This window comes from Harmonia axyridis, chromosome 4 (genome assembly GCF_914767665.1).
Source record: "Harmonia axyridis chromosome 4, icHarAxyr1.1, whole genome shotgun sequence".
In the NCBI taxonomy this organism is placed as follows: Eukaryota; Metazoa; Arthropoda; class Insecta; order Coleoptera; family Coccinellidae; genus Harmonia; species Harmonia axyridis.
This window is the reverse complement of record NC_059504.1, coordinates 26,747,673-26,772,227: the sequence shown is the minus strand read 5'-3', so window position 1 is coordinate 26,772,227 and position 24,555 is coordinate 26,747,673. Positions and strand designations below refer to the sequence as shown.

General features: G+C 34.7%; 2 protein-coding genes across 3 annotated transcripts; both read left to right on the top strand.

The window, feature by feature from the left end:
• The first annotated feature begins 1,429 nt into the window (after positions 1–1,429).
• Positions 1,430–6,821, top strand: LOC123678439. 2 transcript variants are annotated; one of them, XM_045615466.1, is made up of 3 exons: positions 1,430–1,747; positions 6,236–6,486; positions 6,550–6,821. In XM_045615466.1, the coding sequence occupies exons 1-3, from the start codon at positions 1,544–1,546 to the stop codon at positions 6,779–6,781; spliced, it is 687 nt and encodes a 228-aa protein (XP_045471422.1). In that variant the 5' UTR covers positions 1,430–1,543; the 3' UTR covers positions 6,782–6,821. The 2 variants fall into 2 exon arrangements, with proteins under 2 accessions (XP_045471422.1, XP_045471424.1); XM_045615468.1 differs by having other exon boundaries at positions 1,609–1,747; positions 6,291–6,486.
• A 13,758-nt stretch (positions 6,822–20,579) lies between these two features.
• Positions 20,580–24,049, top strand: LOC123677853 (dnaJ homolog subfamily A member 2-like). The gene is made up of 3 exons (XM_045614583.1): positions 20,580–20,740; positions 20,950–21,550; positions 23,350–24,049. Exons 1-3 carry the CDS (start codon positions 20,672–20,674, stop codon positions 23,910–23,912), a joined length of 1,233 nt encoding a protein of 410 aa, XP_045470539.1. The 5' UTR covers positions 20,580–20,671; the 3' UTR covers positions 23,913–24,049.
• Positions 24,050–24,555: the final 506 nt, after the last annotated feature.

Sequence of the window (24,555 nt, the reverse complement as noted above, 5' to 3'; positions counted from 1 at the left end):
TGTTCTACATTAATAATAGGTATATCGATACTTTTTTCTTCAATTCCACTCCGTTTTCATCAAATTTATCGCGCGATACGATCGACGATTCCTCACCGTCGGCCATCTTAACATACTTGTTGTATGTATGTTGATTATGTTCTTCACTTTATGGCCTGATATTTCAGTTTTGTGTTTCTATCTCATTATAAGCAAAGTTGAAGATGACCACTCTATAGCCTTCTCTTATTTTATTTGATAGGTGTGGTAAATTATATTTTCATCCCTAAGGAATCATACTTAACTTCTATATGCATCAAGATTTGTTAGATTCACCTTGACGTTGTTATTTTTATATAGAATTGTTCATCAGCTATCGCTGATGTTCATTGCCTGTTCATTTCTGAGTAGTTTGTTACACCGTGAATAAAAATTGTTGGTGGTCTCGGAATTCTTTGTTTTGTTTGGGTTGTATTATTAGCGTCTAATTATTCAGAGAGGAATGTTTTGTTTTTTTTTGACGAATTCCCGATAATTTCAGGGGAAAGAGATAAATATTTCCTTTTCTTGACTGTATGACATGAGACAGTTTCCCTTCGTGGCAGGTTCATGATTCTTATTAGTTGTCCCGAGGACAACTATTAATAATTGTCACAATATTTGGTAAATTATTTTGAATCGGAAAGCAATAATAATATGTTTTATTTTACGAAGGTAGGTAAGTTTGAAGCAGATTACTTATCGGAGAAATGAGGTTCCTCGTTATTAATCTACACACGTGTTCTCTATAGTACCTACAGCTTTCGCAGAAATCTGGAGAAATATTGGGAAAACAAACTTGTATTTTTGAATATGTTCATATGGAATTAAAGAAAAAAGTGATTGCATGGAGATTATCTTTTAAAATACTTCATGTTATGTTGAATAATGAAACATTGCATGGAGAGTAACTTTGAAATACTTCATCTTATGTTGAATAATGAAACATTGCATGGAGAGTAACTTTGAAATACTTCATCTCATGTTGAATAATGAAACATTTCATATCTTCAGAAGAAATTCATTTTATGAAAAAACAAGGGGAACAAAATGTTTTCAGTTCTATAAGGAGATTAATATTATGCAAAGAAAAATATATATTCATTATTCAAAAAATACACTTAGCCTTGAAATCAAGCTCTAAGATCATATTGAATATCTGCATCCGATGTTCCCCTGTAGACTAAGAAAGTTCAATTTGAAAAATTAATTTCTCTCAAAATATACTCTTTTTTTTCATCGGAATAAAATCTTTTATTGGAAAAAGCTTTATAACAATACTTCTGAGGTCTCCAATAGGCGCATGAATAAACGAGCGCTTGAAAGCTACTACCGACAATTCATATCTTGTTTCGAGTTTTCTGACATAATTACTCTTCTCTGAGTAATGGGATCAATCCATTTCAATCATAGATTTATTTTGATGCCTTGACATGAGATCCGAAGTTTCAAGGTTTTTTAAGTGAAATGTCATACATATATATCCTCGAAATCAATTTATTTTTATGCTGTATTTAGTTTCACCATGGTAGCTTATCCTCCTGCACTTCTGGCAATGGCTTTGAATTTAGATGGCGTTCACATTTTCAAGGATCCGAAAGCCACATTTACTGGTCCATACTTATCCTGTATCATCTTCATGGTTGCTATTTTTATTTTTGTAACCCACATTGACATGTACCCAGCCTGTTTCAGAAGATTATGGTGGTGTGGAAGCATGATATTGCAGGTATACAAAAATGATTTATATGCCAAAATTAGCATGCGAACTTAAGAACAAAGGTTTTTCCAATAAGAGGTTTCATTTTGATATTAAAATGAAAAAATATATATTTTAATGGATACTAATTTTATTATAAAGAGGAAAATATGCCATAAACGATGAAAAACGACATCAACCAAATGACCACCGCTCCGGCTGCGATTGCAGCCCCATATCCTTTTAATGAAATTTTCCATGATCAATACCCACATTTGCAGCTATATGTCCTCGATAACGTAACGAATTTAATCTTTAAGGTCTTAAATCGATTGTGAAGCATTATCATAGACCTTATTACCTCAAATCACAAGATCTCGGTGGCCAATTTTGATCACTCCATCCATAAATAACACGTCCAGAAAGCTTTTCTTGCAGAATTGCGATTTGTTTTGCTCGTGTGGCAAGTAGTGCCGTCTTGTTAAAAATAGGGCTCATCAACATCAATACCTTCCATTTTCGGCCATAAAAATTCCTAATTCTACGAGGATTGAACAAACCTGGGTTTTCGTCAACACTACGGACCACAGCAGCAATATTGTCAGTTGTTCTTGAGCGAAGTACCCGGTTTCGATTCTTAACATCACTAACTTGTCTGCACAGCTCGAATTTTTCCACCAGTTTCACTATTGCTGGCCGAAATGATGCTGCACGACGACCTGAAAATGCTTCAGTTTTTTGAACTGTAACTGCAAAATTTTCACCATTTTTGTAGTGAATTTTAACGATTCCACTGCGTTGTTGTATTGTTCCATCTTAGTAAAGGCGTAGTCTTTACTTCTGAAATGTCGAAAGATAACTGATTCAAAAGTGACAACTATCCAGATAGCGGGCTCTTATTGGAAAACCATATACACTGTGTCCGTAAAGTATGGAACAAATTCATTTTTAGCGAAACAGACCATTTTGAGAAATAATCCTGAAACACGTCGATTTTTGATTTTAATTAAACGTATTTTAAAATAATAATCTAAAAGAGTGTGATACACTCTAATCGTAAAATTGAGACAAAATGGGGGTGTTCCATTTGAAAAAAATGACGGTGACGTCATTACTCCAAAGTAATTCACCCTGTATTTTAGATTATTATTTCAAAATACGTTTAATTAAAATCAAAAATCGACGTGTTTCAGGATTATTTCTCAAAATGGTCTGTTTAGCTAAAAATGAATTTGTTCCATACTTTACGGACACAGTGTATGGTTTTCCAATAAGAGCCCGCTATCTGGATAGTTGTCACTTTTGAATCAGTTAATTGGTACAGGGTGGACAAAAATACAATAGTTTTGTGTGTGCTAATAAAGTAACGCGTAACATTCTTCATTAGTTAAATTAACAATATTATCAAAAATTCTCATTATCTAGCGGCAATTAACAAATAATGACATTTCACAAAAAACTAGACGACTATGTTTTTTTTAAATTGATAAGAAATAATTTCTTTCATATTCTGTCTGCTAAACCACAAGCACCAAACACGTTTGGAAACAGATCATTTTTATTAATCTAAAAATGTACCAAACTATAGGGTGTTACATTCAAACCAATTGCCGCTAGACAATAAGTATTTTTGATAATATTGTTAAATTAAAATAGGGTAAATTAAAATAAAAAATCGACGTGTCAGGATCATTTCTTAAAATGAATTTGTTCCATACTTTACGGACACAGTGTATGTACTTATTATCCAGAGGTTTCCTATTATTGGATATATTTGGAATATACCCGTAAGAATTATCATTATTGATTATTATTATCTGCAACTGAGTTCTAAAAAAAAGCATCAAATATTTTCAAAAATATCAGCCTCTATCCAAATATTTCATTTCACCCCATGAATCTCGTTGACTCTATTATTGATAACGTATTCAGATATTAATATTCCCATATTAATATCCTATAAAAAAGATCAAGTAAAGTTAGAATGACGATATGAAAAATCATTGGTAGTTATCACATTAAATGAATTTATTCAACAATTCGCAGTTTGTAGGAAATACAGAGGATCCTTTAACGACATTTCAGAGAAATTATGCAAAGCAGGGCGGCGAAATTTTATTTTGCCGGGCGCTTAAATATCTGGCAGCGGCCCTGAATATACACACCGGCGAAATTAGACGAACATACAAAATCTCAACGAAGTTTGTGGTTCATTTTCTCTTCAACCATTTGGCCTATTTCAGCATTTTTTTTTTCAATTTCAGCTTAATTTCTCGGGAACATGACTGTTCAAATGCCATCCTCATTTACTTCGTTTTTTTTTTATATCCGGGGGTGAATAAAAAAAAAGAAAAACGCGCGCGCAGTGAATCGCTGAGAAATGAGAATGTTTACAAACATTCAATCATCATTTTTGAACATTTCTTTTTTGAGGAATTGCGATATCTCAATTTTGAGAGAAATTAAATAACTTTTAATGGTTTCAGTACAATGAAAAAAATTTGTTCGTTTTATCAGAGAATTAACTTGATCACACTTGATGTTTGTATATAACATTGTATAAATTTTTATTTGTTATATATGCACCGTTTTATAAAATTACGATTCAATTTTCTTAAACTAATTTCCGATATGGTCCGGGCTGCGTCGAATACGCGTTCACGCAATTCTTCCTCGCTTCTTATTGGTTTTGCATACACTTTGTCCTTTAAACATCCCCAATAAAAAAAAATCCAGTGGATTCAAATCCGGGGATCGCGGTGGCCACAGTATGGGTCCTAATCGCCCAATCCACCTGTGGTTCCAGCAATATGGCTGCCCGGCACACTACGCTCGGCGGGTTCGCGAGCACCTCAGCAACACATTCCCCGACAGGTGGATTGGGCGATTAGGACCCATACTGTGGCCACCGCGATCCCCGGATTTGAATCCACTGGATTTTTTTTATTGGGGATGTTTAAAGGACAAAGTGTATGCAAAACCAATAAGAAGCGAGGAAGAATTGCGTGAACGCGTATTCGACGCAGCCCGGACCATATTGGAAATTAGTTTAAGAAAATTGAATCGTAATTTTATAAAACGGTGTCATTTATGCATTAGAGTCCGAGGGAAACAGTTTGAACATTTACTGTAAGTTAGATTTAAGAATTAAATAAATAATCGAAAGTTAAGTCTGTTTTTAATTAATTTACCTTTTTTTTCAATAATATTCCTTTTTCGCTTCCCCTAATCCATCTTTTTCCCTATTGTGACTTTAACAAATAATAACAAAGCCCGGTATCAAATGTAATGTCATAGCAAGCGGCAAAATTACCTGATAGCGGGGTTCCTAGTTTCAACTTAGTTAAGTAGGGCATCGGTAAAATGATGAAAATACCTAGTTTTATGGGCATAAGATTCGTGTATTGTACCATTTCTAAATCTGTCTAAAATGCCCAATTTTTTGATGTTACTTGCTCGTTTTGTTTCAAGGATTTTTTTTTTCACAGCAGGTGTCCAAAGTCGAAGCTCTCGTTTTGCTAGCAATTGAAATCAAGATTTATCCATTAATTTACGGAAATCCATATAACTTTTTGACAGAATCATACTCATGTCATCTTAAATAACTATTTAAGATTCCATTACAACAAAAAAAATAAGCTTCGAGAGCTTTCCAGCAGAATTCTGACCCTGACAATGTTAAAAAAGGTGAAAATTCACTAAAAAACGTAATTTGGTAATAACTCGAAAACCATGCAACTTTTACTGGGGTCATGTTAGGCTGGTTAGGTCCCTCTTTAGCTGACCTACCTCCGGTGTCACTGTGACGTGCCACTTATGGGACACCTTGTATAACAAGAACAGAAGTCAATATTCTTGTTGAATATGAACGTCGTCCAAATCAATATTTTCCAATTCCGGGTTTTCGTCAACACTACGGGATACAGCAGCAATAGACCCCAAGTATTCTTGAGCGACATACACGGTTTCTGTAGTTCACATCACTAATTAGTCCCATCAGCTAAATTTTTCCACTAGTTTCACTATTGCCGGCCAAGAATATGCTTCAAAACATCCCAAAAATCATTTAGTTTTCAAAACTATTACACAACGTTCTCACCATTTATGTAATGCATTTTGACAATTCGTTTTGTTCCATTTTTAGTAATGGCATAGTTCGTCAAATGGCAAAAGATGACAGCTTCAAAAATAACTGCTGCCCAGATAGTGAGCTATTCAAAATGAAACTTCTTATTGGAAAACCCTGTATGAGTGATGCAATTCATGTTAAAAATGTTTGAGATCCTGAATTAAAATAAAACAAATTAAATCTAAGAAAGGTGTCTTCATAATCAAATGTTATTATTATTCCCTTGGGTCTATCTGTAGCTTCCTAGACATTTCTCAATGTTCTTGCCGTACCTACCTAAAGAATTTCATTGTCCTTTGAGTTCTGCATAATATTGCACATGTATTTTTTCATTAAATCGAACTGCAAATCATTCATTCAAAATTCAAATGTCTCATCCTTTTTTTCAGTTCCTTAGCGCCCAATTTATTTTCGAATATCTACTTGCTGATTTTTGGTTTCCAGTCGAAGAATCTTTTTCCTGTCTAATTACTCACATAGTAGAAATATTGGATCAATGGGATCAAATGGAACCAATGAAAAATATATTGGAAGCACTGAAATGCGAAACAACGGGAATTGTTTGCAGCTACTTACTCAGTTGTTTTTTTCTACTAGCTTCCCTACATGCATCCAAAGTTATCGATGTTTCTATTTTGGAGTAAGTGTTTTTCAACTGATATGCTAAGAAATATTACAATACCATCCAAATATTTTTTTCCAGTTGTGGGATAGCGCCTTTTGTGCAAGACGTTTACAAAACCGCAGAAGATTTCTTTATCTCTTCTTTAGTTAATTTTTCCTCGAATAAATCATGCGGAAAACCTAAAAGAGCAAAATCTAAATGTAACGAATGTCCTTCGAATAGCTGTAAAAAAAAAGATTTCGAAGAAACTGATGACGATGACGAAGGGGATTGGCAACCTCCAAAAAAGTGTGGTAGACGTCGACATTGATTCAGCACCTATAAATAAAACTTTATAAACCAATCAAAAACTGCATTTTATTTGAGTGTTCAGTACAGCATTTGACAAATGTGTTCAAATCTTCCCGAATTATTCATTGATATTCATTGAATACGTACCTACATAAAATGTGGATATTTCCGATTCGAATAAATATTAAAGGCTGTTTTTTTTTGGGGCTATAGAACTTTAAATTGCAATAAAACAACGATGGATTATTCGATTGACATTAATTTTATTTATCCGCAAGATAATCTTGTGACATTACATTTTAAATATGATTTCTGGCATATGACCGCCACGGCTGGCTCGGATGTAGTCCAATCTGGACATCCAATTTTCGAAGACTTTTTCCAACATTTGTGGCCGTATATCGGCAATAACACGGCGAATGTTGTCTTCCAAATGGTCGAGGGTTTGTGGCTTATCCGCATAGACCAATGACTTTACATAGCCCCACAGAAAGTAGTCAAGCGATGTTAAATCACAAGATCTTGGAGGCCAATTCACAGGTCCAAAACGTGAAATTAGGCGGTCACCAAACGTGTCTTTCAATAAATCGATTGTGGCACGAGCTGTGTGACATGTTGCGCCGTCTTGTTGGAACCACAGCTCCTGGACATCATGGTTGTTCAATTCAGGAATGAAAAAGTTAGTAATCATGGCTCTATACCGATCACCATTGACTGTAACGTTCTGGGCATCATCGTTTTTGAAGAAGTACGGACCAATGATTCCACCAGCCCATAAAGCGCACCAAACAGTCAGTTTTTCTGGATGTAACGGTGTTTCGACATACACTTGAGGATTACCTTCACTCCAAATGCGGCAGTTTTGTTTGTTGACGTAGCCATTCAACCAGAAGTGATAAAAGATAAAATGGACGTAGTGCGCGATACGTATTCCGCAGAGAACCATTATTTTCGAAATAAAATTGGACTATTCGCAAGCGTTGTTCAGGCGTGAGTCTATTCCTGATGAATTGCCAAACCAAACTTAGTATAAATCACTTGACAGTAATGCCCACTTAAAGTTATATACCTCGAAAAAAAACACCCTATATAACACAAAAAAAAGAACCATCTTAGGGCCAATTGTACATTCCAAGTTCACCAACAGTTCAACGTTGACTGTGGTTCAATGACAAAATACGTTGTATGTATAGTATACCCAAAGTCACTTGGAGGAAGCCTGAATATTTCAATTATACAAGGGTTGTCCAAGTTTTCAGAAATTCCTTTGGAATTTATGAAAATATTGGTATCAATACTCTCAAATAAACCCCGGTATTTAGCAAATCGTCTTGGAAACAAGAATGCCCCGATTTGATTGATCTTATTGGCTGAATATTTCCCCTCGTATTCCCCTTTCCACTTTGAGAGCGTTTTTGGTTACACTCATTGGCTGCATCTATCACTTCTTAATTACTTTCTAATAATTGGCATAGACCAGTGTGGTCCATAGGGGTATTATTGGAATGCATTTTTACGTAGTTCTAGTTCGTGACTGATGCTTTTAATTTTTCGACTATGATGTTCGTTACAATTCTATGGCTCATGTAAAAAAAGATGAATATTTCGCAATCAAATCTATTCCTCCGTTTACTTTCAAAGTCAGAATTGATATATGACGGGTTCTGAAGAAGTTGATTTTGCATCCTAAATATCTTCATTCCACTGAAGGAAGAATTGATTAAAATGAGATTAACCAACAGAATTTTCATTACATTTTCTGATTTCAGCAATGTTATTTCTGGTTTGAGAAATCATGTAGAAGTGGCATATGATGTTGAGGCTCTTAGTAGGTCAAATTAGCAGCTACGTAACCAAATCTAGAAATCAATCAAGTATTTTATAGAAAATAGAAATATTTCACCATTTCCTGCCATCAGTCAGGACAGTTTTAATAATAGGTTACATATATCTCTGAATATTTATTCTGATTCTGAATACTAAAAATATAAGAGTTATCGAGGAAAAAATTTGAACTGAGGAAATACTACAATTTCTAACTGAGTGAAGTAGTCTATGACTTCCGAAAAACATAGAAACTAAAATCGAAATTTGGATAACTAAATTTGACATTTCATGAAATGTCATTAATTATTCGTAATTGAAAATTTTATTGGTTTATGAATTTTCAACCATCTTAAAGGATAATTTATTACAATTCATGAAATTTCGACTTTTTAGTTTCTTTTTATGTTTTCTGGAAGTCATAGACTACTCTATTCAATGAGAAATTGCAGTTTTCCTTAGTTCAAGTTTTTCCTCGATAACTCTTTGAGTATAGAATTTGCTTGAGACCCCTCTCTCTTTATACCTATTTATTTACTGAATGAATAAAAAAATATAGGTTTTTTCCAAAAAGTTTTTGAGTGACTTGATGTTACTCAAGGACCTCAAGGTCATGCACCTATTCTACCCTAGTTTGTCTTATCTTCAGACAGAACATTTCCGAATTAATCTCAAACATCGTGCTCTTATAATTCTATGCAACGATCAGTTCATCATCGTTGATAACGTTCCTTGATAGAATATTACAGGTCGAGAATAAAGAATAATCAAATTATAACACCGTAGAATGACATAGTATCATTCTTGATGTAACAGCGACTCACGTCACAAGTTTTCTGAAAGAATCGACATCTGAGTCCCATACATATGCAAAAATATTATTTCTCTATTTCTGTATCGTAATGAGTTCATTACAGTTCTGAAAAACAGTGCTGTAATGAACTCATTACAGCATCGTTTTCAGATATATTTTTCGTTTTGTGGTTGTCTATGCTGACTTCCAATCCTATCAAATTTCAACAAACGTCAATAATTGTCAATATAATATAATTTGGGGGTATAGAGAAATGATTTGCTACATATTCGCAAATTCTCATAATTCTGGTAGTGTTAAATCGATTTCGTCAGACATAATTCACGAATTTAATGTGTAATTGTAAATTATGTCTAAATTCGAAACATACGATTCATATTCAAATTCCGTAATCTGTCAATTTTCGTAACAGTCACACCAACAGCCAAGATACAATACAAAAGTCACTAGGATATATAATCTGAATTTTTCATTGAATTTCGACAATATTTCGCAAAACTCGACTGAAATAGAGAAAATATCGTCTAATACTCGTTGCAGAAGGCAATTCCAACACTCATGCGTTCCAAAACTCGCTCCTTCGTCGCTCGTTTTCGAATTTCGCATTCGTGTTGGAATGGAAGCCCATTCTGCAACTTGTTTTAGAATATACTATTTTCTATTTCAGTATCGTAATGAGTTCATTACAGTTCTAAAAACAGTGCTGTAATGAACTCATTACAGCATTGTTTTCAGTTATATTTCTCGTTTTGTGGTTGTCACAGACTTCCAATCCTATCAAAATTCAACACATCAATTATCAATATAATATGATTTGGATTAAGTGAAATGTAGTGCGGCATTATTCGCAATTTCTGTTAATTCTGTTGTTAAATCAATTTTGGCAGACATAATTCACGAATTTAATGCGTAATTATAAATTATTTCGAAATTCGAAACGTATGATTTAATTTCATATTTCGTAATCTGTCAATTTTCGTAACAGTCACACCAACTACCAAGTATTGCCAAGAAATGTCCCTAGAAATCGCCGTTCAGTTGAACCACAGTCAATATGAGTTGGAACGCCCGTTCTTTTGAACTGAGATCACAGACTAGTAATCTGTGCTGAGATCACCAATAACTAAAGCCCGCCACTCAAGAAGCGTTTTTTCGAGACTTTGAACGCCAAGCGTCCAAGAGATTCCAGTCGGGCACTTCGGGCAGTCAAGTTCATTCTCTGATTTACAGTCGTGAGGTCGTGTCCCGAGCTGCCCGACTTTAAAATTATCCGAACGCTCGAACATGCTAGCCTCGTGAGTGGCCGCCTTAGGCTAGGAACATAGTGAAGCGACCAAGAGGTGCGAAGAGGATAGCAGTTTTCGAGAGTAGCGGCGATGACGAGGTGTCATCTCATAGTGAGGCGAACAAGAAATCAAGGCGATAGTCGAGTTTGATTATTATAGAGGAGGAGCGTTTCCGAAAAATGGATTTATACTGTTAGAAAATTCGCTATTGAAACGCTGGTATGTAATGAAAAATGATGAAAATAGAAGAACTTGTAGTGTTCACGAAATTAATAAATCTAGGAAAGTACATGGTGAATTTCATCACTTGTATAAAGAATTACGAGATCATCCAGAGAAATATCTTTCATATTTCCGTATGAATATTGCAACGAGTACCTACATCCTGGAAAAAATTGAATCTAAATAATGAAAAACTGGACTAATTTCATTCGCGACCCTATCACTCCCACGGATTAATTACTTGTTTGTTCAATTTCATCCGATACAGCATCCCATAAATTGTCCAAAATATATCAATTATGATGTTGAGCATCTCTCTGATTCCATAAATTACTTTTCACAAATATCGAACTTATGAATGCGTCAATATCCAATTTTATTTATTAATTGCCCAGCCGCGCGGCGATGAAAGAAAACAAACTTCCCCGATCTCTCCTCTATCCTCGCTTAACCGCCTCGCGCAACCGCATTCGGGATCGCTGCACTATGTGCTACCCTATTAGAATATATTCGTTTGAATTCGCCTCTATCCTCTCTACTATCCTCTTCGCACCTCTTGGTCGCTTCACTATGTTCCTAGCCTTAGGCTAGGAACATAGTGAAGCGAATTCGTTTGAATTCGCCTCTATCCTCTCTACTATCCTCTTCGCACCTCTTGGTCGCTTCACTATGTTCCTAGCCTTAGGCTAGGAACATAGTGAAGCGACCAAGAGGTGCGAAGAGGATAGTAGAGAGGATAGAGGCGAATTCAAACGAATATATTCTAATAGGGTAGCACATAGTGCAGCGATCCCGAATGCGGTTGCGCCAGGCGGTTAAGCGAGGATAGAGGCGAGATCGGGGAAGTTTGTTTTCTTTCATCGCCGCGCAGCTGCGCAATTAATAAATAAACTTGGAAAAGGAGGCATTTATAAGTTCGATATTTGTGAAAAGAAATTTGTGGAATCAGAGAGATGCTCAACATCATAATTGATATATTTTGGACAAGTTATAGGATGCTGTAGCGGATGAAATGAAACAAACAAGTAATTAATCCGTGGGAATGATAGGGTAGCGAATGAAATTAGTCCAGTTTTTCATTAATTAAGATTCAATTTTTTCCAGAATGTAGTCGTTGCAATATTCATACGGAAATATGAAAGAAATTTCTCTGGATGATCATGTAATTCTTTATAAAAGTGATGAAATTCACCATGTACTTTCCTAGATTTATTAATTTCGTGAACACTATAAGTTCTTCTATTTTCATCATTTTTCATTACATACCAGAGTTTCAATAACGATTTTCTAACAGTATAAATCCATTTTTCTGAAACGCGCCTCCTCTATAATGATCAAACTCGACTATCGCCTTGATTTCTTGTTCGCCTCACTATGAGATGACACCTCGTCATCGCCGCTACTCTCGAAAACCGCTATCCTCTCTGCTATCCTCTTCGCACCTCTTGGTCGCTTCACTATGTTCCTAGCCTTAGGCTAGGAACATAGTGAAGCGACCAAGAGGTGCGAAGCGAGTAGAGGATGCCAAAACGCCATACCTCCCTAAACGACGTCACTTGGATATGTAAACAACATTTGTGGAAACATTTTGATGTAGAAAGGTGATAAACTTATTACTATTAATGATCAGTAATATGTTCATTACTTATAATATTAAAATATATTATAATGAACTGTTATTGAACTGTAATAAGTTCATTATTTATAATTATAATATATAATAAACCATTGGGTTTATTTCTAAAGATTAATTCGATTCATTATTTCCTACTGTCAATCTGTTCGAGGTTAGAATTCAATGTTGATTTGAAAGCCCCAAGTTTTCAATTAACTTTCTATATACAAATTGAAACTGTCCGAACTCTCAAAATATCTTGTGTTAGGTCAATTGAAAAATCCCCGGTCTGATAGACAGATGGCGGTGCTAGTATAAAATTCATATGATTTTTAGTTGGTACCAACCATAGACCTATAATAACATGGACTGGGCGTTAGAGAGAGACCATTGATATAGGTGTATCGTGACAAGGATGGAAGCTTTAAAGGCAAAACATTGGTTTTCTGGTATTTTATGTGTTTTCTTGTGGTGATTACTGATTTTTAAACAATTTACTGGGTGTTTGTTGGTGTTCTGGTGCTTATTTTAGTACTAATAAACAATTTTAAGTATCTCTGCTTCGTGTGTAGCTTATAGTTGTGTTGTTATATTCAAAAAGGGTTGGACGTGAGATTTCATAGGTAAGAAAACAAGAAGGGATTTATCGTTTATTTTATTGAATATTTTCTCAGGTTTCCGAGAAATTGAAATGAATGGTCGAATGAAATATGGAGTAAAGACAAAAAAACCTTCTGCCAGTAAATTCGCATTTACTGCCTTTCTAATTTCCATCCTTCACAACACCTCTCTCTCTTTGATAGTCTGGAGAGCGAAGCGAGTAGAAGCCACGTGAGGGCCAGTCCATGTTTTATAGGTGCTTTCCAGCAATACCTCCTAGACTCCATGACAATGGATGAAACATGGCACAATCATTTCACTCCGGAGTTCAATCGACAGTCAGCTGAGTGGACTGCACTTGATGAACCGAATCCAAAGCGAGGAAAAAACTTAACAGTCAGCTGGCAAGGTTATGGCATCAGTATTCTGGGATGCGCAAGGTATAATATTCATTGATTACCTCCAAAAGGGTCAGACCATCAACAGCGATTATTATATAGCGTTATTGGATCATTTAAAGGATGAAATCGTTAAAAAACGGCCCCATTTGAGAAAAAAGGTGTTGCTTCATCAAGACAATGCGCCGTGTCACAAATCAATTAAATCAAAATTGCATGAGTTGGGCTTCGAATTGGCTCTGCACCCAGCGTATTCGCCAGTTCTGGCCTCCAGCGACTTTTTCCTGTTCGCAGACCTCAAAAGAATGCTCGCTGGAAAGAAATTTAGCGTCAATGAAGAAGTAATCGCCGAAACTGAGGACTATTTTGAAGCGAAAGACAAATAGTATTACAAAAATGGTATCGAAAAGTTGGAAGATCGCTATAATAGCTGTATTGCCCTCGAAATCAACTACACTGCGCAAAAAAATTAACGCACATTATGGAAATCTCAAATTTATTTTACAACTGAAGGTGTTCTCAATGATAATTATTTTTATCAGAATTATGCATGCCTATGTTATCCACTTTCAACGTTTTTCTTCAATACAGATGTTTTTTCCCAGCAGGTACAAAAAAAGATGAGATTATCAGATTTTGAATGTATTGGCTACATTCTGAAATCAGTTGTTCTCGATCAATTCTAGTGATCAATAGTTTTTCTTTCGTTTGATTTTCTACACTCGATAGCTATGCAACGCGAAACACTCAATTTGAGTATTTGACCCAAGAGGAATGTGCCCAAGCGGTAGTTTTGCGAGAAGAAAGGTGGACATACACAAGAATTGCAGAAAGGTTTGGAATTTCCCATACAAGTGTGTCCAGAATGTTGCAGCGATTCAGGGAGATAGGTATGAATCTCCAGAGACCAGGACAGGGTAGACCACGGGTAACAACTGCCATTCAAGAACGTTACTTGAGAGTAACAGACAATAAGAAATCGCCTCAGAGAATATGATTTAAGGCCTCGTGTCGCGGCAAGAGGCACAGCTCTTACCACAGCCCATCGAAGGGCGCGTTTGGATTTTGCATATCCATTGGGAAGAGGCTGATTGGGAAAGAGTTCTCTTCACAGATGAGTCTAGATTCTGCCTCTACCATTGTGATCGACGTTCCCTTGTAAACAGACGTCCACATGAAAGATATGCTCAGTGCAATTTCCTGAATACTACTGGTTTCGGGGGAGGATCGATTATGGTATGGGATGGAATATCTTTGACTGCTCGCACAGACCTAGTGGTCGTTGATAATGGAGCTATGAATGCTGATAGGTATATAAGGAACATTCTTGAAGAGCATGTAGTGCCATTTGCCCCATACATTGGTGAAAATTTCATTTTTATGGATGATAATGCCAGACCACATCGTGCGCGCATCGTTCAGGAGTACCTTGAAGAGGTTGAAGTCTCTCGAATGGAATGGCCAGCAAGAAGTCCAGATCTCAATCCGATTGAGCAGATTTGGGACAACCTCAATAGAAGGCTGAGAAGTTCAGAAAATCATCCAACTACTCTTAATGACTTAGGAATCCAACTCAGAGAAATCTGGGAAGGATTAGATCAGAACATTTTAAGATCACTCATTTTGAGTATGAACCGTTGTTGCCGAGCTGTAATTAATGCAAGGGGTGGAAATAACAAGTATTGAATCACTATCAGCATTTCAGTATTTTGAAAATTGTTTATTTCTCTTCTTTCACATAAGATTCGGTGAAATCCTGAATTTTTCTTCTATTTAATGTGTCTTGGTTCGTTCAAAACCTTCCCGAGAGAACATAAAAAATAAGTTATAAAGTCAATGTAGAGTTAACTTTCATTAAAATTGAGATTTTCAGAATGTGCGTTAATTTTTTTGCGCAGTGTATGTTGAATAATAAAATCGAATAATAATAATAATAATAACTGATCTTTATTGATATGTTATCAACAGGCCATCGACCAAAGTCCTTCAGCCCATATTGGGTTGAAATACATTTCTAAATATCTACAAAAAAAAAAAAAACATAAGTACTTTAGGAATTTATGTAACTTCTTAATTTTTGGAGTAAAGTGCAAGTTGGAAATTTTCTGCGTGGGTTATCTGCTGGTTCGTCGTGCATGAGATCACTTATATCGTCCAATTCTTTTAGCCTTTGTATGAATTTATTGTTGAGTTTCTCAATGCGCCCTCCAATGGGTTCTACCTTGGTTCTGCTATATAAAAGGTGATTTGGGGGATTGTGCAGTCGGTTGTTTGGATGTCTCATTTTGGTTATTGCTCGAAGGGATGTTGTTTCAGCAACCTCTAGAATTTTGATCACCGACTCCCTGCAGTTCGCATATAGGCCCAGCAAACACGTTACATCACTTGGCAGTTTCGTGAAGTCTCAAATTGCACATTGACAGATATCTTCATTGCGATTACGCATACTTGTTCTAAACATATTTATTTTGCGACATTGCTTTGTTAACAACAATTCGAAGATGCAGTGATAATAATTTGAGGATATTAATAAATAACCACAATGCCATCCCCATAGAAAGTGGTAAATTAGTAGTTAAAAAGTTTACCATCGAGCGACTTCGCAACGAAGTCTTTCTGAGAACTACACAATGTTAACATGAATTGGATGATATTTCAAATCCTTTTTGAGTGGGTCACTTTATGTTCCCAATGTGGCTGTTTATTCTGGTGAATGTAATAGTAATAGTTTGCACATTATTATTTTCAATTATCCATCTGTGGCACTGAAATATCCAGCCCTCAAAGAGTCCGACGAATATTTATTTTTTCTCCTTCATCTGGATGTAATAAACAAAAACAAACGATTCAGAGCAATCCGAGAGGTCGTCGGTGAAACCAGAACGTGATCCTAATAGAAGCATTTTTGCAACAAAATACAGATTACGTATTCACTTGGTCCGTTTTCTGGCTGATCGAGCGATATTTCGAAAACTACAATAGCTATAGGCTTCCCGTTTTTTCAGTTTTATTTGTGCGTTGGTGTCTGCCATGTGGCTGGTGATATAGCTATATCACCAAAAAACCAATAAATTGAAATATATATAGTATTTTTTTATAAGTGGTCAATTGAAGACCGGCTCTGTTTGTTAATTTTATTATTTTATGAGAGATAATTTCACTTTTTTGTGACGTTTGTTTTTTCATATTAGATTGAATAATTATTTATTATATGGATGTTTCATTACTTCATTTCCCATTTCCAAATTGTAAGTACAAATTTCTACAGGATTACTTTTGAGATATTCATAAAATAGTCCCTTTGGCACTATACAGTGTGTTTCCAAATTGTATGAATGACTTTGTACAAGATATTCTACACATTAAATAAATGATATTCTATATAGGAATCCTTGTCCGAATTTGAACAATACAAGGCATTTGACCTATATTAAATATCATTTATTCAATGGGTAGAATATCTTGTACAAAGTCATACATACAATTTGGAAACACACTGTATAGTGCCAAAGGGACTTTTTTATGAATATCACAAAAGTAATGTTTTGTGGGGATTACAGATTCCTGCGTTACGGTCATGGTGGCGCTGCCAACCAGGTTAACGCTTCCCCCAACAGAGGGCGCAACAATCTACTTAAGCCTCGAAGTAAGCATCTTAAACGGAGATAAGCCGAGGAATCACAGTCAAATAGTTAAAAAACTATTTATTTTTTCCGCTAACTAGGAGTAGACAGATTGAGACTTAGTTAGTGCATGTCCCGTTATAGTTATCCCGAGGTTAATCAGGAGTAGGCAGATTGAGGCCTGATTAAACCCCACCATCGACCAAGTCGTCACGCTGTCCCAAAAGTTTTATAAAGTTCAAAATTTTATCTTATATGGAAGTCAGTATGTGTACTCTATGTGTAATGAAAAAAAGAATAGAATTGAGAAGTCTAATAATGATATCCTAATGAAATCATAATCGAACTTCCTATTGAAATTGATATAATGTTCTCTATGTGTGGTGAAAAAGGGAATGAAATATAGAGATATCAAAGAGACCTCGCATGAAACGACCCAATGTGGTTATTAAAAAGACATTTATTGACTCAAAAACTTCCATAAAAGTGACAACAAATGGATGTTTTTTTGGGGATATTTTTTCATGTCTCAATTTGAACAACACAACGACTTGAAATGCGTACATGATGTCGCGGACATTTCGCTGCAAATGCGAGCGGGAGGCAATGTTTTTAATACATCGCATGCGAGCTTTTAGTTGCAAAGTTACTTCCATGGTACTTCACAGTTACCTCCCAGTGTTTGCTGGGGGGGATGTCCATACTCAATTATTGGTCGACATATAGACTTGTAAATGATCGTTGCTGTTTTCATGTCAATTCCTTGATTGTTGTAGGTCAAACATCTAAAGTGTTTAGCTCTAGCTATCATTTTCTTCTTTATGTTGTTCGCATGAAGTTTCAGGCTGGCTTTGCTGTCAATTTGAATTCCCAGGTATTTTATTGATGGTGTTGGTTTTACTATTTTATTGTTTATTGCAATAGTTGGAGATTGGTGATTTATGTTGTGGTTGAATATGATTAACTGTGATTTTTCTGGATTGGCCTTCAATCTCCACTTTGAAAACCATGATGTGATGTAATTAACATGCTCTTGAAGATTTTTCATGCAGTCTTTCAATGTTTTCCCATGTGAAATTGCTAAAGTGTCATCTGCATATTGTAGTATATATTGTTGGGTATTATGGATTGTGGGAATGTCACTGCAATATATGTTATATAGAAGAGGAGAGAGTGGGGATCCTTGAGGTGTACCCTGCATGGGAGTGAAGAAGTTAGATTTATTTTCAATCTTCTATGCTTTAGGTATGAACCTATTATATGGATAAGATATGATGGTGTGTCTTTCTTGAACAATTTGTATAGTAAACCCTTTATCCACATGCTGTCAAATGCTTTATTAGTGTCCATACATACTGCTGCAGTTTTCCTATTGTTTAATTGTGCATTTTGTAGATTTGAGAAGAAAATTGTGAGGGGGTGAACTGTTGCTTTCTTTCTGCGGAAACCAAATTGGTATTTGGGAATGAAATATTTGAAGTGTTCCTCAAGTTTAGCTTTAATTATTTTCTCTAATAGCTTTCCTAGTACTGGCAAGAGTGTTATGGGCCTATAGTTTTCTACTTTTTTATGATCTTCATTAGTTTTTGCTATTAGAATGATGGTACCAGTTTTCCATATTTCTGGAAAGGTTTGGTTATTCAGACACCATTCGTATATCTTCATTATGTGTTCGTGTATGTGTTGGTTCAATTGTTTGACGATACTCCATGGAATATTATCTGTCCCTGGCGCACTATTTTTGGTATTATGTAGAATTTCATAGTACGTGGCTTCCTCAATTTGCTCTGATTCCCTTTCCCGCTCGTTATTGTTGAAGTAATCAAAATAACAAGTTTCTACGATTCTTTCTGTTTCATTATCAAAGTTAATGTCATTGTCATATTGATATGCCTGTTTGAAGTGTTCTGCAAAGATGTTCGCCTTTTCTTCATCTGATTTGTACTCTCTATTGTTGGCTAGAATAGTAGGTATCTTGTGAAATTTCTTGTACTTGGAGAGTTTGTTTATTTGTCTGTAGAAATTTTTCCCTTTGGCTTCTCTTATTGACTTACAAGCTTCCGTCCACCTATGACGTTTGTACTGCATGATCATTTTGTGTATACTAGTATTGTATTCATTCAGTTTGGTTTTGAAATTAGGATTAGGGCAGTTCCTGTATTCTCTATACAATTTCCGTTTATTCTTGATCATATTCACAATAAAAGGTGGTAAAACGTGGAGAAATGGATGGTGTTTTGTCGTAGGTGTATATTTCAGGATACATTCTGAGAGTTTATTATTGAATAATGTGATGTAATCTTCATTCATATTTGTTTGTTTGTGAGAGTTTATAAAGTTGTTCATCTCTTCATTCACTTTATTAATCTTACATTTCTTAAATTGTAAAGTTTTTCTTTCTACAGTCTCTTCAGTTATAGTATCCAAGTCTAACGTAATCAGCATTGCTAAGTGATCAGAACCCAGGTCTGGTACAAGTAGTATGTCTTTGATGTTATTTTCCAGATTTGAAGAGTAAAGTAATAAGTCTGGTGTACTGTTCGGGTTATTGTCCATTAAAAACGTTGGAGGCGTAATTAATTTTTTGAAGGTACCATTTTGAAGAAATTTATTTATTTGTTTGTTTTTTGTTTGGTTGGGGTTGAAGTCTCCTATTATTATTGAATATTTATACAGAGCTGCTTTCGTAAATATAGTTTCCTCAATTTTTGAGTGTGGATGAATATATATTAAAAATATGTGTAATTTATCTTCTTTGAAAGGGATTGTGAAATGCAATGTTTCATTGAAATTGTTATTCAGTGCAGGAGAATTGTTCTTACCCATTTTTAAACCGGGATGGCACTGTACAATGCAACCTCCACGTGTATTATCAACTGTGTGACCCACCCGATGTATGACGTCCCAGTCTCTGTATGCGATGTTATGATCTTTTTTTATTTTGGCTTCTACAAACATTGCACATTATATCTCGTTCTCTTCTATGAAATTATTAATCAGGTATTTTTTGGTGTATAACTATTAATGTTATTGTAGAGGATTTTAATTTTCGAGTTGAACTTGCCGGTTAATATTATTGTCTACAGGTTCTGTTGGCGAGGGTTCGTTAGGATCCTCCACATCAAACATAAGTATATATATTCGGTTGCCTGAAAAGACTGCCGTAGTAATAAAATCGAATTTTACCAAAAAAATCTGTTTAACTATGGTAGACCGGAGACTTTTCAATTGGCCTGTTATAGATATTTTATTATAGAAAATATTTTGTCAAATTGATATCGAATCGAAAACTCAATCTATAATAATAGACATAATATAATAATATGTAATAGGACAATATTTTTGATAATGTCAAATAGCCTTTCTGGTTTTCCTCCTAAAATTAAATCTGATAGGAAAGAAAAAGATCATATTGACTTTGACATTGACATTTTCCATGTTCCATGTATGTCGCATGGTGGAGCTGCTGTTGACCTTTCTTTCTTGTGCGACTGATTTCCTGCTCTTTAGTTTCCTTGTTTAGAAAGATGGCAGACAACAAGCTTTATGATATATTAGGTGTAAACAGAAATGCAGGAGAAAATGAAATCAAAAAGGTATGAAATCTAAATATCAGTACAATTTCAATCGAAATAAAATCATTAAAATAGTTAAAGGACTATTATGAAATCAGTTGTCAATATTCACGAGGTTCGAAGTTTTGCCAATAGTTTTTGCACCATCATTCAGTAGTTATCATTCATATGGATCATTAATTTTTTATTGATTAGAAACTTCATTTCATCGAATAACTTTCATTCAACAGCAATATAGAAAACTAGCAAAGGAATTCCACCCTGATAAAAATCCTGATGCTGGTGATAGATTCAAAGAAATTTCCTTTGCTTATGAAGTTCTTTCTGATCCTAAAAAAAGAGCAACATACGATAGGTATGGCCTCCAAGGAATGCAGGAAGGAGCACAAGATTTTGGTGGAGAGGATTTCTTGTCTCACATTTTTGGTGGAGGCCTCTTTGGAGGATTCAGCCCTTTTGGAGGTCCTATGGGAGGAATGAGACAACGAAGACAAAGAACTGAAGATACGGTTCATACTTTGAAAGTTTCTCTTGAAGATTTATATAATGGAAAAACCAGTAAACTGCAATTGAGTAAAAATGTTATTTGCAAAAAATGTAATGGCAAAGGTAGCAAAAACGGAAATGTTGTGAAATGTAATACCTGCAGAGGTTGTGGAATTAAGACCACTCTCCGTCATATTGGCCCAGGCTTTGCGCAACAGTCTCAATCAACATGTCCTGATTGCCATGGATCAGGTGAATACATTAAAGACAGTGATCGTTGCAGTTCCTGTAAAGGAAAGAAAGTGAACAGCGAGACCAAAATTCTTGAAGTCCACATTGATAAAGGTAATTCATTTGGTATTAATTTTAATCATTTTTGTTATTAGTGGCCTGTAAAATATAAATATCCCTAATTTCAAAATTAATTACAATCTGTTTAATCATTGATTCGGTGTTCAACCTGGGATTTTTTTCAAATCGAAAGAATCATTAGTATAATGGATTATGAAATAATCTTGAAATTTAGTTTGAAATGGAATTTTTCATTACTTTAAACAAGATGAATTTTCATCAAGTCAAGACTGAATCTATTAGATTTTTTTTATTTATTTATTTATTAACTTCTTTATTCTTGACCTCTAATACAGTACAAGTACTGGTGACAAGGCCTTTTTAACAATATACAAAAAATAATACTATATAATATTCAAAACAACAAAGTTAAACTAAACAAAATAAATCTTTCTTTAGATATAGGGTAAATGCACTGGTTCTCGACCAGTTAACAGAAACATCGATTTCGAGCACGACTTTTTCACACATAAACTTATCAAATTTTAATGCTGTTGGTGTTCATCTATTCTTTGGCGAGTTTTAAATGATTTGTCATATAATTTTAAGCGTTCTTTTCGCATTTAACTTTTGAAATGTGAAAACATATAGAAAATCTCAATAACCTTCGGTTCACGACCACGTCGCAGAGTTCTCGACCATTTTTGTGTTAGTTTTCGACCACTAATAATAGTGGCCGCTTCACTTAAAAATTTTATATAAAACTTTAGAGCGAGATGAGTGATTAGTACTTACTTTCGTACCGTACCATCGACATCAGTACCTATCACTCAGATGAGGTAATTAAGTAAGAAACACTCTGAATGTAAACAAATTTTTTTGCAAAAGTTTCCACTTTCTATAAATATTTCAAAATAGCAATTCATACAACATTCTTTGGTATTTTGCTCTTAATATCTATTTAGAAACTAATGAGTAAATAAAATATGAAACACCGACCACCAGTGGTAGAGAATTAAGTACAATCAAATTGGTTCTCGACCGCGAATAAATAGATAGATAGATATCTATCTATCTATGGTTCTCGACCGCGAATAAATACAAGGTAGAAATAAATGTTTCAACGTTAATTCGGTGGTTGCAAACTGATATTCAGAAAGTAGATATATAAATGAATCAGGGTATTGAAAAAAAAACGAAAATGATGCAACAGAAATATATCGGTTGAAATAAACAATTATTGAAGTAACATATTGGTTCTCGACCACTTTGGTCGAGAAATAAAAGATACAAATTTTCCAATACCAGTTCGCGACCGCCGAATATTGAACAAAAAAATATACATTTATTTGCATCTTGATTGAAATACACTCAAAAATATATTTTATAGTTCGTATGGAACAAAAGATACACACATAATTCATTCAAAATAAGAAATAATTACTGTTTTCTAGTGATATATCACCAAGCACTTTTCTAAGAGAGGACGAGAAAGAACCCTTTTCTATGATAGACGATTATAAACTAATTTTTAGCGCGAAAACTTTGACCTATACCCCTACTATGCAAACTATCTTGCAAGGGTAGAATGATCGAGAACAGGTACGACGAAAATATTTTGCACTACATGATATATTTTTATTATTATTTTATCTCAAATCACGGAATGGTGAAGAGCCTGTGCCGGTCGGCTAACCAGTGCATTTACCCTATCTGGCATATTAGAAAATAATGTATGTGTGGTCTATTTCCTTTAGCAGTGCTATAAGTTCATGAAACATTTTCATCTTTCATCTAAAATTGGCTAGAAAAATATTCTATATTATATTTTACAAAGAATATTATTTCAACAGGTATGAAAGAAAATCAAAAGATTTTCTTCCGAGGAGAAGGTGACCAGATGCCAGATGTTGAAGCAGGTGATGTTGTTATTGTTCTCCAACAGAAACCTCATGAAAAATTTGTCAGGGATGGTGATAATCTAAGAATGGAACATACTGTCACTCTAACAGAAGCTTTATGCGGTTTCAGCTTTGTTGTTAAACATTTAGATGGCCGTGATCTAGTTGTCACACACCCTGTTGGTTCAGTATTAAAACCTGGAGATATTAAAACTGTGGAAAATGAGGGTATGCCTCAATACAAGAATCCATTCCAAAAGGGAAACCTAAACATAATGTTCAAAATTACATTCCCCGAGAACCACTTTGCTGATGAGCAGGGCTATGCTCTTCTAGAGAAATACCTGCCACCTAGGCCCGCCTTCAACATGCCAATCGGGGATAATGTGGAAGAAGTAGATCTAAATGATTATGATCCCAACGAGCGCAGGAATAATAGTAATCATCGTGGGGAATCTTACGCTAGTGATGATGAAGAGGCACATGGTCCAGGTATACAATGTGCACAACAATAGATGGCTTAGATTATACAGAGTTGTCCTGCTACTTTCTAAATAAGGATCAAATGATTCAAATAACTATATTCATTGTAATCATGTAATACAGAAGACCCAGAGGCTTGGACTACATAAATATTTCAATTTGTAGAATATTGTGTATTTTTGTCTATTCCTTATTGCAAATTTCCCTCATATTATTTATCTTACAAGCTCATGATTTTAGAAGCTTAATATACTTGCTTCGACTCTAATCTCTATTAGTTATTGTGATAAATATATTCTCTTGAAATTAAATTGGGATTTTATGTACTATATCATTTTGTTAGTATCATATCAGAATATACACAATCAAATTATTAGTTTTATTCACATCAATTTAGGCACTAGTGACAACACAATATATTTGGGTCAGGGGATTTTATATTGGGTACTTCAAATAATATTTGCTTTCAATAAAATTTAATTTTTTTTTTCATTCCATTTTCTGGAATATAACCTTATAAATGGTAATTTGTTGAGGACTCCAAACATCATCTAAAATTATATTTCAGATTCCGAATAAAAACTAAAAAGATCATGTTGTTATATATTAATTGATATGACTTAGTCTAGTGAATTTTTGGTGTTATGAATAAAAATGGAATTTGTTGGTTTCTTT